The sequence below is a fragment of the Ahaetulla prasina genome, chromosome 6, assembly GCF_028640845.1.
Source record: "Ahaetulla prasina isolate Xishuangbanna chromosome 6, ASM2864084v1, whole genome shotgun sequence".
NCBI classification, from domain to species: Eukaryota; Metazoa; Chordata; class Lepidosauria; order Squamata; family Colubridae; genus Ahaetulla; species Ahaetulla prasina.
This window is the reverse complement of record NC_080544.1, coordinates 50,923,133-50,936,334: the sequence shown is the minus strand read 5'-3', so window position 1 is coordinate 50,936,334 and position 13,202 is coordinate 50,923,133. Positions and strand designations below refer to the sequence as shown.

The 13,202-nt window shown below is 43.0% G+C and overlaps 1 protein-coding gene across 2 annotated transcripts in view; it reads left to right on the top strand.

Annotated features, from left to right (window-relative positions):
- The window catches only part of ATRNL1 (attractin like 1), a 618,957-nt gene that overhangs the window by 496,771 nt on the left and 108,984 nt on the right, over positions 1-13,202 (top strand). Inside the window, exon 28 of one of the 2 annotated variants that reach the window (XM_058187059.1) lies at positions 5,063-5,106. The exons of the other annotated variant lie outside the window; for it this stretch is intronic. Coding sequence (XP_058043042.1) covers positions 5,063-5,106 — 44 coding nt within the window. The remainder of the gene's footprint in view (positions 1-5,062; positions 5,107-13,202) is intronic. 2 annotated transcript variants of the gene reach the window in all.

Sequence of the window (13,202 nt, the reverse complement as noted above, 5' to 3'; positions counted from 1 at the left end):
TGTTAGGTTCTATAGCATAATGTTTAGTTCCCTGCCCTGCTCTATCGACTGATAATATACTGCTATGTTATATTCATTCTCATGTTAGCTGCAGGTACCAAACATGGGACTGCCATTTTTAATTGCAGTCTCACTTCATAATGAAATGCAGTTGTACTGTAAAATTAGCCCACAATATTTCTACAGGAATATTGTCATATCTTTATGAAAACGTATCTGTAAAATGGAGAGAGCTAAATGGTTATCTGAAGCAGAATCTGTGGGCAGGTGGGTGGATTTAACATGCCCTATTCTTAATACTAGTCTCAAAATCAGCATGCATGATATGTTCATTGATTCTTGTTTTTTTGTTTTTTTTGTTTACATTTATATCCCACCCTTCTCCGAAGACTCAGGGCGGCTTACAGTGTATAAGGCAATAGTCTCATTCTATTTGTATATTTTTACAAAGTCAACTTATTGCCCCCCTCAACAATCTGGGTCCTCATTTTACCTACCTTATAAAGGATGGAAGGCTGAGTCAACCTTGGGCCGGGCTTGAACCTGCAGTAATTGCAGGCTACTGTGTTCTAATAACAGGCTCTAACAGCCTGAGCTATTCCTGCCCTTTTCTGCTCTTTTTGTTTTGTTACAGTACTGAGCAATCAATGTAGCACTGACTCCTATGAAAAATGATAGAATATTTTTATGCTTTTGTTTTCGAGTATCTTTTATGAAATGATTAAGCATCTGTTTAAAGAACTAAATTGAATTATTTTATATATTTATATACTTGGAAGCATCTACTTGTTGTCTTGTACTAGTTTACTCAAAATAACACTTCAAATGGGATTTTTGTTTACCAAAAATTAATATCATAGAATTGGAATCTTACTTGTTTTCATTTAGTATATTATGAGCAATTTGTAGAGTATTATCATTTAAACTCGGGCAGGTTAAACTCATCTCATATTTTTGACTCTTGCTAGGTTGAATTTTGATTTATTTATTAACCAGTTCCCTTGAAGCAGATGGTTTCACTTTAAGTTGCTATTGTGTTTTCAGATTTTTAATAGGCTTGCCACAGAACAAAAAATAATATTTGTTGACAATGATCAGATGCCCTTATTTGGACACAAAATATAATAATCCACAGCATGCAAGGAGTTAGATAAGTGATTTCTAATGAATCTCTGTGTTTTTGCTAGACTTATCTAGATTACAAATGACTTATCGTCAACTTTGCTAGATTTTACTTATATGAAATGAAAATATGTAAATGTGAAACTGACATAAACATGTAAAGTAAAAACTGACATAAATCATTTCTACTGTATGTGCTTTGTGTTTTAAGATGATTCTGGAAAAGGTACATGGCTGGTGAAAATTTAAACAACTGATATATGATATGTGAACTTGATAAAATACTAAGAAAAGCAGTGATATTTGGGGGGAGTATATTAATGCAGCTAACATATGCTTCAAAAAAACTGCAGTGCATATTCTTCTCCCCACTTTTTTCTTTTCCAACTGACAATGCCAATTATGAATTAATAAGTCTATTTCTAAACCACATAGCTCATAACAGTAAGGAGAAAGCTAGAAAAAGGGAAATAGATTTACACCAGTTAATCTATAAAACTATGTCTCAAACCTGTTGTGAATAAGGATACATTTATCATCTTTCCTGTTGATCTGGGTATCTTCTTCAAGGTGATTTCAGAGTCAATAAAAATCTTACAATGGATTAAACAAACATAAACTATTTTAGCAGAACTGGGTTAGAAAAAGTCTTAATATCACGTGATTCATTACTAACATGATTCAATGCTGGATCAGTGATAGGCTAAACACATTGCGCAAAACTATTAACTAGTCTGCTCTGGGGCTGTTCTAAAGTTCTGGTTAGTGAAATCATCTAAGAAAAGAGAGATAAGATAGGTGAAAAGAGAGGCTCTCTAGTATGGTAATGCCCATAGATTTATACAATACTTCTTTCCAGGACTGATAATCTGGGACTATCAGCTACAGTTGCTTGCTTGCAAATAGTAAAAGGGCTAGTGATATAAGGAAGTATTGGTTTCCAAATATTTGCAGATATCTGCATGACATCTGAAGCACAACTATATGGTCACTGACATTTTTTAGAAGTTATTGGTCTAAATGAGAATGAAAGATTTGAAAGCCTAAAATATTTGAAACAGGAAACCACAAAGATAGTAAAAAAAAATGTAATAGAGAAATCTGCCAGGAATGCACCTGCAGTGCAGTCCTATAATCTCACATAACTTTCTTCCATGGCAGCTTTGATGCAAAAAGTGCAAGTTGAAAATTCAAGGCTATGCAGTTAGGTAACTAAGTTGAGACACTTAATTTCATGTAGTATATGGCCGCATCTCATTTGCTGTGTCAATATACTTTGAATGTTTGTGAAATAGTCAAATAATACAAATGTTATGGGAAGAAAATCAGATAATAGTAAATATTGTTCCAGCTTCCCTACATGACTGTTCCCTTTAGTCTGCCTTGACCACTGTTTCAGCAGATTTAAGAGACTGTTAAAATCTCATCTGTAAATGTTGATCCATACCATTAATTCTGGGTTAAAATGTATTTCCTTGTTATTTGCTAGCTTGTTTATAACTGTACTTCAAAGACCAGAATTGTTCCATTAACTTTATTGTTAATACAATTCCCATCAAATATTCCATCACCCTTTTTCCATCCCAAGTGACTTGCAGATTTCCTTTACTCAGTCACTAGGTCTACCTTCGCTGACAACAACCTTCATCAATTGATTGCTCTTATTCAGTTCTTTAAACTGTAAATTTAAAACATCCTTCAGTGTAATAACATTTAAAGCAGCCATAGCTAGCTCAAGTCAAATACTTAATTACATAAAAAGCCGGGCTTCTGCCTGCTTTATTACATTAAAACCTCACAAAAGATTGCTCACAGAGTATAAATATTACAGAATATCAAGCAGTGCTAGATTTCACACTGTAATAAAATCCTTAGCTGTTACTGTATTACAACTGCAGAAGCTTAAACTACAATTCTTTGCATACGTAATTGGCAAATGCATCTCATTAAACTCAGTGATACTTTCACATATAAAGCATCTGCCAGAAAATCAACATTAAATTCATAGAGAAATATTAGATACAGCAGTTGTGCACAATGCATTCATGGATTGCTAGATCAATCTTACCTAATTTTTAAGTAGTTACATGTACGGGGTTACTTTGAGAAGGTAATTCTCAGAATCCCTTGGCTTGGAATTATGGAAACCTATTGTCCCAATAGTTTTGGAGACACCCCCCTCCCCACTTAGGAAAGGTTCAAATAAATTACAAACTCCAGATGGTAAACATTGACATAGTAACTAATGTAAAGGTAAAAGAAAAAGCCCTAGGATTTGAACCTCTCCCCCCTCTCTCCCTCTCCCTTTCCCCCCCTCTCTCTCTTCCTCCCACCCTCCCTCCCTCTCTCCCACACAGTTCTGTTCAGTACAGTAATCAATCTTCAGTGCCTAAGTCACACCATTATCACTTAAGTAAAAACTACTAATAGAGTTGTGCCACAACACTGAAATTACTGCAGAGGATGGAGTTGTGTGTCTGAAGAGGTGAGATTTATGTCTAGATCTGCTGTGAAGTCTGACAGGTCTCTAACTATCTTGGGCGAAAGAATGTTGAAAGGCTTTGGGCTCAGACATTTAATATATCAAGGATCTTTTTGTTGGAGGGAGTACAATAAACGACCCAAGATAAGAATTTTTATAATGTTCTCACATATTGATTTATGTACAGAAATCATGCATGTTATTAGTTTAGACCAGAGGTTCCCAATCTTTTTCGCCCGCGGCTCCCCCGGAAATCCGACCTGCAACTGCGCATGCGCACCAGACGCGCCCGCGGCTCCCCGGAAATCCGACCTGCAACTGCGCATGCGCACCAGACGCCCCAGAAATGGCGCATCAGCGCCGGACCCAGCGGGCGCAGATATTCCGCGGCGCCCCCATGACGATAGCGCGGCTCCCTGGGGAGCCGCGGCTCACAGTTTGGGAATCACTGGTTTAGACTTCAGATGTCTTCAAATCAGAAAGGCAGATAATTAGACTTGAGAAGGTAATTAGATTTTATTACTAAGCAGGACTATCTATAACCTTTCTGCCATGGTGAGATGGAAAGGAGAAAAAGAGAGCCTTTCCATCAGGAACAAAAAGCAAACTGTTAAAGTCTCTGCCTACAGTTAATGTTTCAGAACTGTGACGTTCCTATTACTGATATAAGAAATACAGATAGAAATCCCAGCTGAATGACAATTGTACTGTGAACTTCTGTACTTCTAGGAGAAGCCAGAAAACAAAAGCAGGCTTGCATGAAAAGTCTGTGATAATGAGTCAATTGCTGCAAATAAAGAGACCTTTGTAAACTTTATAGTAATGGGCCTTTTTCTCTTAACTTGTTACTTGTTCTTTGTTTTTGTTTCATGACTTTCAGTTCAACTTTGTTGGCGAATTCTGGATTTTTTGCACCTTCTACTTTATTTGTGATGTGGTGTGGGACTAATTAGGTGAAATAGATATTTCCCTGAAACTGGTCATGCCAATGACTACAAGCCACTGTAACGTAGTTGTAATTGTACAAGCCACTGTAATTGTAGTTTCCAATATCTTTGTTCATATAGTGGTATCACCCATGTTAACAAAGTCTTTTTTCATGATCACAAAACATATTCCACAGTTGTGAGATGCTTGCATATTCTCACTCAGCTTTTACAAAAGGCAGCTGGATTTAATATCCTTTAACAATAATAGCTGATGTCACTGCTGGCAAATGAAACCTACTATTGAGAAATGGGGCCTGTTTGAATCTGGGCACATCTGACAAGAGCAGCTGCATACAGAAGCTTCTTCTTCATTTATTGGCAAATAAAAATACTTAGTGCAGTAGGACAGTTCAATTTGCCTGGTAGGAGACGTACCAAAATTAGGATTCTTATTCATGCTGTGTTGAATGCAATATCTTATATTTATGTTATAAATGAAAGTCAGTTTTCATTTATGTCTTTTTCTCAGCTAAAGAAATGGTCTACTTCGACTATCCCAGGAGAAGTTGCAAAGTAAGGTAGTATTTCTGAAAGTACAGCCAAGGGATCCTGTAGTTCTTTTAAAGTATTTTATTTTGAAAGGCATTATGTTAAGGCAATACAGATAGTCCTTGACTTATGACCATAATTCAGTCCAAAATTTCCATTGCTAAGCAAGACAGTTTTTAAGCGACCTTTGCCCGATTTTTACAACCTTGCTTGCCACAGTTGTTCAGTGAATCACTGCAGTTTTTAACTTAGTAATGCAGTTGTTTAATAAATCTGGCTTCCCCATTGACTTTGCTTGGGGTCATGTAAATACATGCCAGTTCCCAAATGTCCAAATTTTGATCAAGTGATCATGGGGATGCTACAGCTGTAATAAGTGACTTAAAAATAAAAATCCAATTTTTATTCAAAACAGCCTTCTTTACCAACGTTTTTAAAAAATCTAAATTGATTGGTTATAACACACTGTAATAAGCTCAAAGTAGATTTTCTTTAAAAATGGAGCATTCTAATATAGTTTATTATTTTCCATTAATGAAGTACATTACCTTCCTATTGTTGCTTATAATAGATGGTGAAATGCATCATATATCATGTTAAGTATTTAAAATCAGGAAGCTGTTTTAGAACAATGTCCTCCCTTAATAAAAGTTACTTTGAATTAAGAATTAAGTTTTCCCTGCCGCCTTGAAAGAGGCGGTGGTGAGACCCCTCCTTAAGAAGCCCTCCCTGGACCCAGCTATTTTGGGTAATTATCGTCCAGTCTCCAACCTTCGCTTTGTTGCGAAGGTTGTAGAGAGTGCCGTGGCACGACAGCTACCCCAATACCTGGATGAAGATGTCTATCTAGACCCGTTCCAGTCCGGCTTCCGACCCGGATACAGCACGGAGACAGCTTTGGTCGCATTGGTGGATGATCTCTGGAGGGCCAGGGACGGGTTATTCCTCTGCCCTGGTCCTATTAGACCTCTCAGCGGCGTTCGATACCATCGACCATGGTATCTTGCTGCGCCGGTTGGGGGGATTGGGAGTGGGAGGCACCGTATATCGGTGGTTCTCCTCCTATTTCTCCGACCGGTCGCAGACGGTGTTGACAGGGGGGCAGAGGTCGACTGCGAGGTGCCTCACTTGTGGGGTCCCACAGGGGTCGATTCTCTCGCCCCTGCTGTTCAACATCTACATGAAGCCGTTGGGTGAGATCATCAGTGGTTTCGGGGTGAGATACCAGCAGTACGCTGATGACACCCAGCTGTACTTTTCCGCCCCGGGCCACCCCAATGAAGTTGTTGAAGTGCTGTCCCAGTGTTTGGAAGTCGTACGGGTCTGGATGGGGAGAAACAGGCTCAAGCTTAATCCCTCCAAGACGGAGTGGCTGTGGATGCCGGCATCCCGATTCAGTCAGCTGCAGCCGCGGCTGGCTGTTGGAGGCGAGTTATTGGCCCCAAAGGATAGGGTGCGCAACTTAGGTGTCCTCCTGGATGATCGACTGTCGTTTGAAGATCATTTGACGGCCGTCTCCAGGAGGGCCTTCCACCAGATTCGCCTGGTTCGGCAGTTGCGCCCCTTCCTTGATCGGGATGCCTTATGCATAGTCACTCATGCGCTCGTTACCTCTCGCTTGGATTATTGTAATGCTCTCTACATGGGGCTCCCCTTGAAGTGCACTCGGAGGCTTCAGTTAGTCCAGAATGCAGCTGTGCGGGTGATAGAGGGAGCTACGCGTAGCTCCCATGTAACACCGCTCCTGCGCAGACTGCACTGGCTACCTGTGGCCTTCCGAGTGCGCTTTAAGGTGTTGGTTACGACCTTCAAAGCGCTCCATGGCTTAGGACCTGGGTACTTAAGGGACGGCCTGCTGTTACCACATGCCTCCCACCGACTCGTACGCTCCCATATAGAGGGTCTTCTCAGGGTGCCGTCCGCCAAACAATGCCGGCTGGCGGCCCCCAGGGGAAGGGCCTTCTCTGTGGGGGCTCCCACACTCTGGAACGAGCTTCCCCTGAGTTTACGCCAAATACCTGACCTTCGGACATTCCGTCGCGAACTGAAGACACACCTCTTTATCCGCGCGGGGCTGGCTTAAATGGAATTTTAAGGTTAAATTTTATTAATTTTAAACGGGGTTTTTTAGTTTATGGCAAATTTTAATTTTCAGGCTAATTTAAATAAGTTTTTTAAATTGCATTTTAACCTGTATATTGTATTGTTGGTTTTATCTTGCCTGTACACCGCCCTGAGTCCTTCGGGAGAAGGGCGGTATAAAAATCAAATAAATAAATAAATAAATAAATAAATAAATAAAAAAGAAAAATATTAATTCACATTGGCTGTGGAATTCTTTCACAAATTCCTTTTTGCTGTGAAGGCAATATATCCTCAGATGTAAAGCAAGCAACATAATGATATTCCTAAACGAATGGTGAAACCATTTACATGGCCATTCTGTTTATAGCTGGTTAATTAGAGAAGTAGCTGAATCTCATTTTTAAGAGGGAAAAAGGACAGGTGCAAATTGGCTAACACCTATAGTATCTACAGAAATACTCATTAATAAGATGAATGTGCAAAATACTTCCATAATGTGATACATAATTATTAACATCACTTGCTTATTCAAAGTTCATTGAATGAGCTATAGCAGATTAAGAAACTCTCAGAGGATTGAAATAATAAAAACAGTAGTTAAAGACTATTTTAGCAATTATTTTCTACCTGATGCTTATGTTTTCTTATGATTTTTGAAGTGTTTTTATCTCACTTATGTATTTTGTAGTTCAAGATAGTAAGCAAAAGTAAACAAAAAGCAATTCCTTTAGAAGAGGACCATATACAGGGGATTGTATCTGGGAAACTTTAACAGATATTTAACAGATTAACAGAATTGGAAGGGGCCTTGTAGTTCTTCTAGTCCAGGGGTGTCCAAAGTTTTTTGAGTGAGGGCCAAATACAGAAAAATAAGCAAAGGCCCGGGCCACGGGGGGGAGGGGGGGCTAAATTTTTTGTACCAGTTCTGTGGGCGTGGCTTATTTTGGGGTGTGGCTTGGTGGTCATGTGACTGGTGGGCGTGGCTAACTCCTCATGTGACTGAGTGGATGTGGCTATGGGCATAGAAACTACTCAGAGGGCTAAAAAAAGTAATTTTTGACCAGTCCTCACACTTATGACCATCCTCACATTTATGCCCATTGCAGCATTTTTAACAACCATATCACTCATTTCACAACTGCTTCTCTTCACCACGGTTACAAGATAGGGTGCAAAATGTAAAGATAGTTGTAGGTGTGAGGACCAGTCAAAAGTGTGAGGACAGGTCAAAATAACTTTTCAGCCCTCTGAGTAGTCCCTATGCACAAAATGCTGCAACAGGCATAAATGATGACCGGTCATAAGTGTGAGGACTGGTCAAAAGTGCGATATAGTTTTGTCTGGAGACATTCTGCACACTTCCCCACCAACGCTGTTCGGCCCTCGCCGCCTCACCTGTTTCTCGATGCGGTCTTCTTCTTTTCCGCCAGGGGAGTCCCAGCTGCTTTCTATCAGTCTGCAGGGTGCAAAACTGTCACGCTGGGAGATCCTGCAGCATGCAAAGAAGCCCCCAAGGGTCCCTCGGTTTGGGCACAGGTTTGGGAGCAGAGCCCCCAAAGGGCTTTGAAGCTGCTCCGAGGGGCAGCTGGGGCCCATGTACAGAGTGCACACAATAGCCTCAAGCCACAAGAGTTTTGCAGCCAGCCAGTCCTTCTCAGAGGTAGACAAAATGAAACAGAAACAAGCCAAGCGGGTGAGAGACACCTTCAAAGGCAAACAAACAAAAAAACTTTTCTTTTGGGAAGAGGCAGCGCTGTGCTAGGAAGGCCGGCTGTTCTCCCCCTCCGAGGGCCTTGTGGGTCAGCCAGGAGGCTTTGGCCCCTTGGAGGAACGACCCTGGCAATGCCCCATGGGGCACAGGGGCCACCAGCTGGCCAAGCTGCCTTGGGCCCAAAAGACTCTTTGCGAGGAAGGGCTTCATCCCCCTTGGGCATCCCGGCATCCCAGGATGTTGCCATCTTCCCCAGCTGTGGCAACACTGCGGGGGGTGGGGTGGGGTGGGGTGGGTCTCTCCCAGAGCCTCCTTGGTCACTCAGCTTCCCGGACAAGGCCCCAACTCAGCTGCGCCCCCCCTCACCAGGCGTCGAGGGATTCCCACCAACTGAGCCGCATCGCCGGGGGAGGGGGGGGAGGCGGTGGCTGGAGAGGGACAACCCGCCTTCGCCGCCCCGCACCCAGAGGTTCTCCGGGAGCAGAAGGCCCTGCCCCGCTGACCTCGGCAGCCCCGCAGCGGGGCCCACTCAGCAGCTCAACCCTCCCATCCTCCTCCGCTCCGCTCCCCCGCCCGTCCAGCCCTGCTCTGCCGACCCGCCCGGAGAGCCTACCTGCGCGGCGCCGCGAGCCGAGGGCGCCCGGAGCAGCGCCGGAAGCTCTGCCGCCCGCCCGCCTCTTCCTCTGTCTGGTGGGCCGGGCTGGAGCCGTGGGCGTCCCGGGCGCCCCCTACAGCCCAGTGGCGGAATGGCCGGCCCGCAGCCCCGTCTCCGTCTCAGCGGAGCCTCCCCGCATCTGCAACCGGGCGAGCGGCGGCTTCCTTGGGGGCCAGGACGGGGGCCGCACCCCACTGTCCACCGAGAATTTGCTGCGGGCCAATAAAAACTGACCCACGGGCCGCAGTTGGCCCGCGGGCCGTAGTTTGGACACCCCTGTTCTAGTCCAACCCCCTATCAAGCAGGAAACCCTACATCATTTCTCACAAATGGCAATCCAGTCTCTTGAAAGCTTCCAGTGATGAAGCTCCCACAACATCTGAAGGCAAGCTGTTCCATTGGTTGGTTGTTCTCACTGTCAGAAAATTTCTCTTTATTTCTACGTTGAATCTCTCCATGATCAATGTCCATTCATTATTTCTTGTCTGGCCTTCAGGTGCTTTGGAAAATAGCTTGACCCCCACTCTGTGGCATCCTGTCAAATATTGGAACACTACTATCATGTCTTGCCTGGTCCTTCTCTTCACTAGACTAGCCATGCCAAGTACTTGCAACCGTTCATCGTATGTTTTAGCCTTCAGTCCCCTAATCATCTTAGTTGCTCTTCTCTGCACTTTTTCTAGAATCTTTTTTATAGTATGGTGACCAAAACTGGATGCAGTATTCTAAGTCAGGTCTTACTAAGGCTTTATAGAGTGGTATTAGTGCTTCAATTGATCTTGATTGTATCCCTCTATTAATGCAATTTAGGATTCCATTAGCTTTCTTGGCTGCTGCTGCACACTATTGGTTCATATTTCATTGGTTGTCCACTAAGACTCCAAGATCACTCTCACAGTTACTGCTATTAAGTCTGGTTTTATCCAGTCTATATATGTACTTTTGGTTTTTCTTGCCTAAGTGTAGGACTTTGCATTGAATTTCATTTTGTTAGATAGGGCCCAGTGTTCAAGTCTGTCAAGATCCATCTGGATCTTGAGCCTATCCTTGTAGGGTATTGGCTATTCCTGCCAGCTTAATATCATATGCAAATTTGGTAAGTTCCTTTCTATTCCCTCATCTAAGTTGTTTATGAAGGTGTTGAAGAGTACTGGGTCTAAGGTGGAACTTTGCGGTACCCCACTGCTTTCTTCCCTCCATGTAGACATAGTACCTTTAAGGACCACTTGTTGAGTACAGTTTGTCAGCCAGTTACAGATCCATCTGATGGTGATGCTATCTATTCACTTTTTTCTAGTTTACCAAGAAGTAGGTTGTGGTCTACTTTGTTGAATGCCTTGCTGAAGTCTAAGTATATTATATCCACAGTATTTCAGTGGTCTACTAATTTAGTCACTATGCTGAAGAATGAAATAAGATTGGTTTGCTGACTTCTACTTATTACTTTACTCATTTCTAGAAGTTGGCAGATCTGTTTTTATTATCTTTTTCAGTATCTTTCTGGGTATTGATTAGGCTGATCCCCCCCCCCTTTTTTTTTTTTTGAAGATGGGAACCACATCAGCAATTTTCCAGTCCTCTGGTAGTTCCCTGGTACTTCAGGATTTTTGAAAGATGTGGTACAGTGGTTCTGAAATGTATTCTCTACAAAGCCTATGCAAAAAAAAAAGATATAGGCCTGAGCAAAAAAAAAAAAGAACTTTAATGGGTGGGGAAGGTGATGAGATTGAATACATTTATAATCTGTCTCTTGTCCTCTTTACACGCTACAGTTCCAGGTTATGTATACATTTTCTATTTTAATTCTGAAACTATGTTTTCTTCATTATGGAAAAATATACACTATTTATTTATTTATTTATTTATTTAATTTTTATACCGCCCTTCTCCCGAAGGACTCAGGCCAGTTCACAGCCAAATAAAACAGTAAAAAGTGCACAATAAAACAGTAATTTAAAAACTTATTAAATATAAGGCCAAATTAAAATCCATTTAAAACCATAACACCCCATAAAATTTAAATCCAAATATTAAAAACTACTAAAAATTTCTATGCCAGTCCTGCGCGAATAAATAGATCGATCTTCAACTCGTGGCGGAAGGTCCGAAGGTCAGGCAGTTGACGAAGTCCTGGGGGAAGTTCATTCCAGAGGGTGGGAGCCCCCACAGAGAAGGCCCTTCCCCTGGGGGCCGCCAGCCGACATTGCTTGGCGGACAGGACCCTGAAGAGTCCCTCTCTGTGAGAGCGCATGGGTCGGTGGGAGGCAATCGGTAGCAGTAGGCGGTCCCATAAGTAACCCAGCCCTAAGCCATGGAGCGCTTTAAAGGTAGTAACCAACACCTTGAAGTGCACCCGAAAGACTACAGGTAGCCAGTGCAGCCTGCGCAGCAGTGGTGTTACATGGGAGCCACGAGCAGCTCCCTCTATCACCCGCGCAGCTGCATTCTGAACCAACTGGAGCCTCCGGGTGCTCTTCAAGGGAAGCCCCATGTAGAGAGCATTGCAGTAATCCAAGCGAGAGGTAACAAGAGCATGAGTGACCATGCATAGGGCATCCCGGTCAAGGAAGGGGCGCAACTGGCGAATCAGGTGGACCTGATAAAAAGCTCTCCTGAGACAGTCGTCAAGTGATCTTCAAAAGACAACCGCCCATTCAGGAGAACGCCTAAGTTGCACACCCTCTCCATCGGGGCCAATGACTCGCCCCCCACAGTCAGCCGCGGTTGCAGCTGACTGTACCGGGGTGCCGTCATCCACAGCCACTCCGTCTTGGAGGATTGAGCTTGAGCCTGTTTCTCCCCATCCAGACCCGTACGGCTTCCAGACACCGGGACAGTACTTCGACCGCTTCGTTGGGGTGGCCTGGGGTGGAACAGCTGTGTATCGTCACCGTACAGTTGGTAACTCACCCCAAAACCACTGATGATCTCACCCAGCGGCTTCATATAGATGTTGAACAGGAGAGGCAAGAGAATCAACCCCTGCGGCACCCCACACGTGAGGCGCCTTGCAGTCTATCTCTGCCCCCCTGCCAACACCGTCTGCGACCGTTCAGAGAGATAGGAGGAGAACCACTGATAAACGGTGCCTCCCACTCCCAAACTCCCCAGCCGGTGCAGCAGGATACCATGGTCGATGGTATCAAAAGCCGCTGAGAGGTCTAATAGGACCAGGGCAGAGGAATAACCCCTGTCCCGGGCCCTCCAGAGATCACTAGGACTTTTGTATTATGTTGTCAACATAAATTCTCTCAGCCCAACTTAAATCCCAGGATTGCTGTTGTCAGAAAAAATAGGAAGAGGATGGTGTGTTCTATGTTTGCTACCTTGAGTGATTTGTAAAAATAATAAATGCAAGATACAAATAAATAGAGTTGAAGGGATGATTTGGCCAATCTTTGAATCAAAGCTTCCTCTAAACCTACCATTTAGTAATAATTTTTGTTTTGCAAAATTCTCTGCTTATTTCAATTGTTCTCTCACTAGCAGTTCTCCTTACAAGGAATATATTGTATATATTGGTTGTTGCTGGGAAAAATATCAGATACTAAAATTATATAAAATTTATTTCATTATCAGACTACAATTTATATCTTAACTGTACAGCAAGACTGCTGGTTATAATTGACGCCACCAAACCTCATAAGAATTATACCATAGCAAATTCAT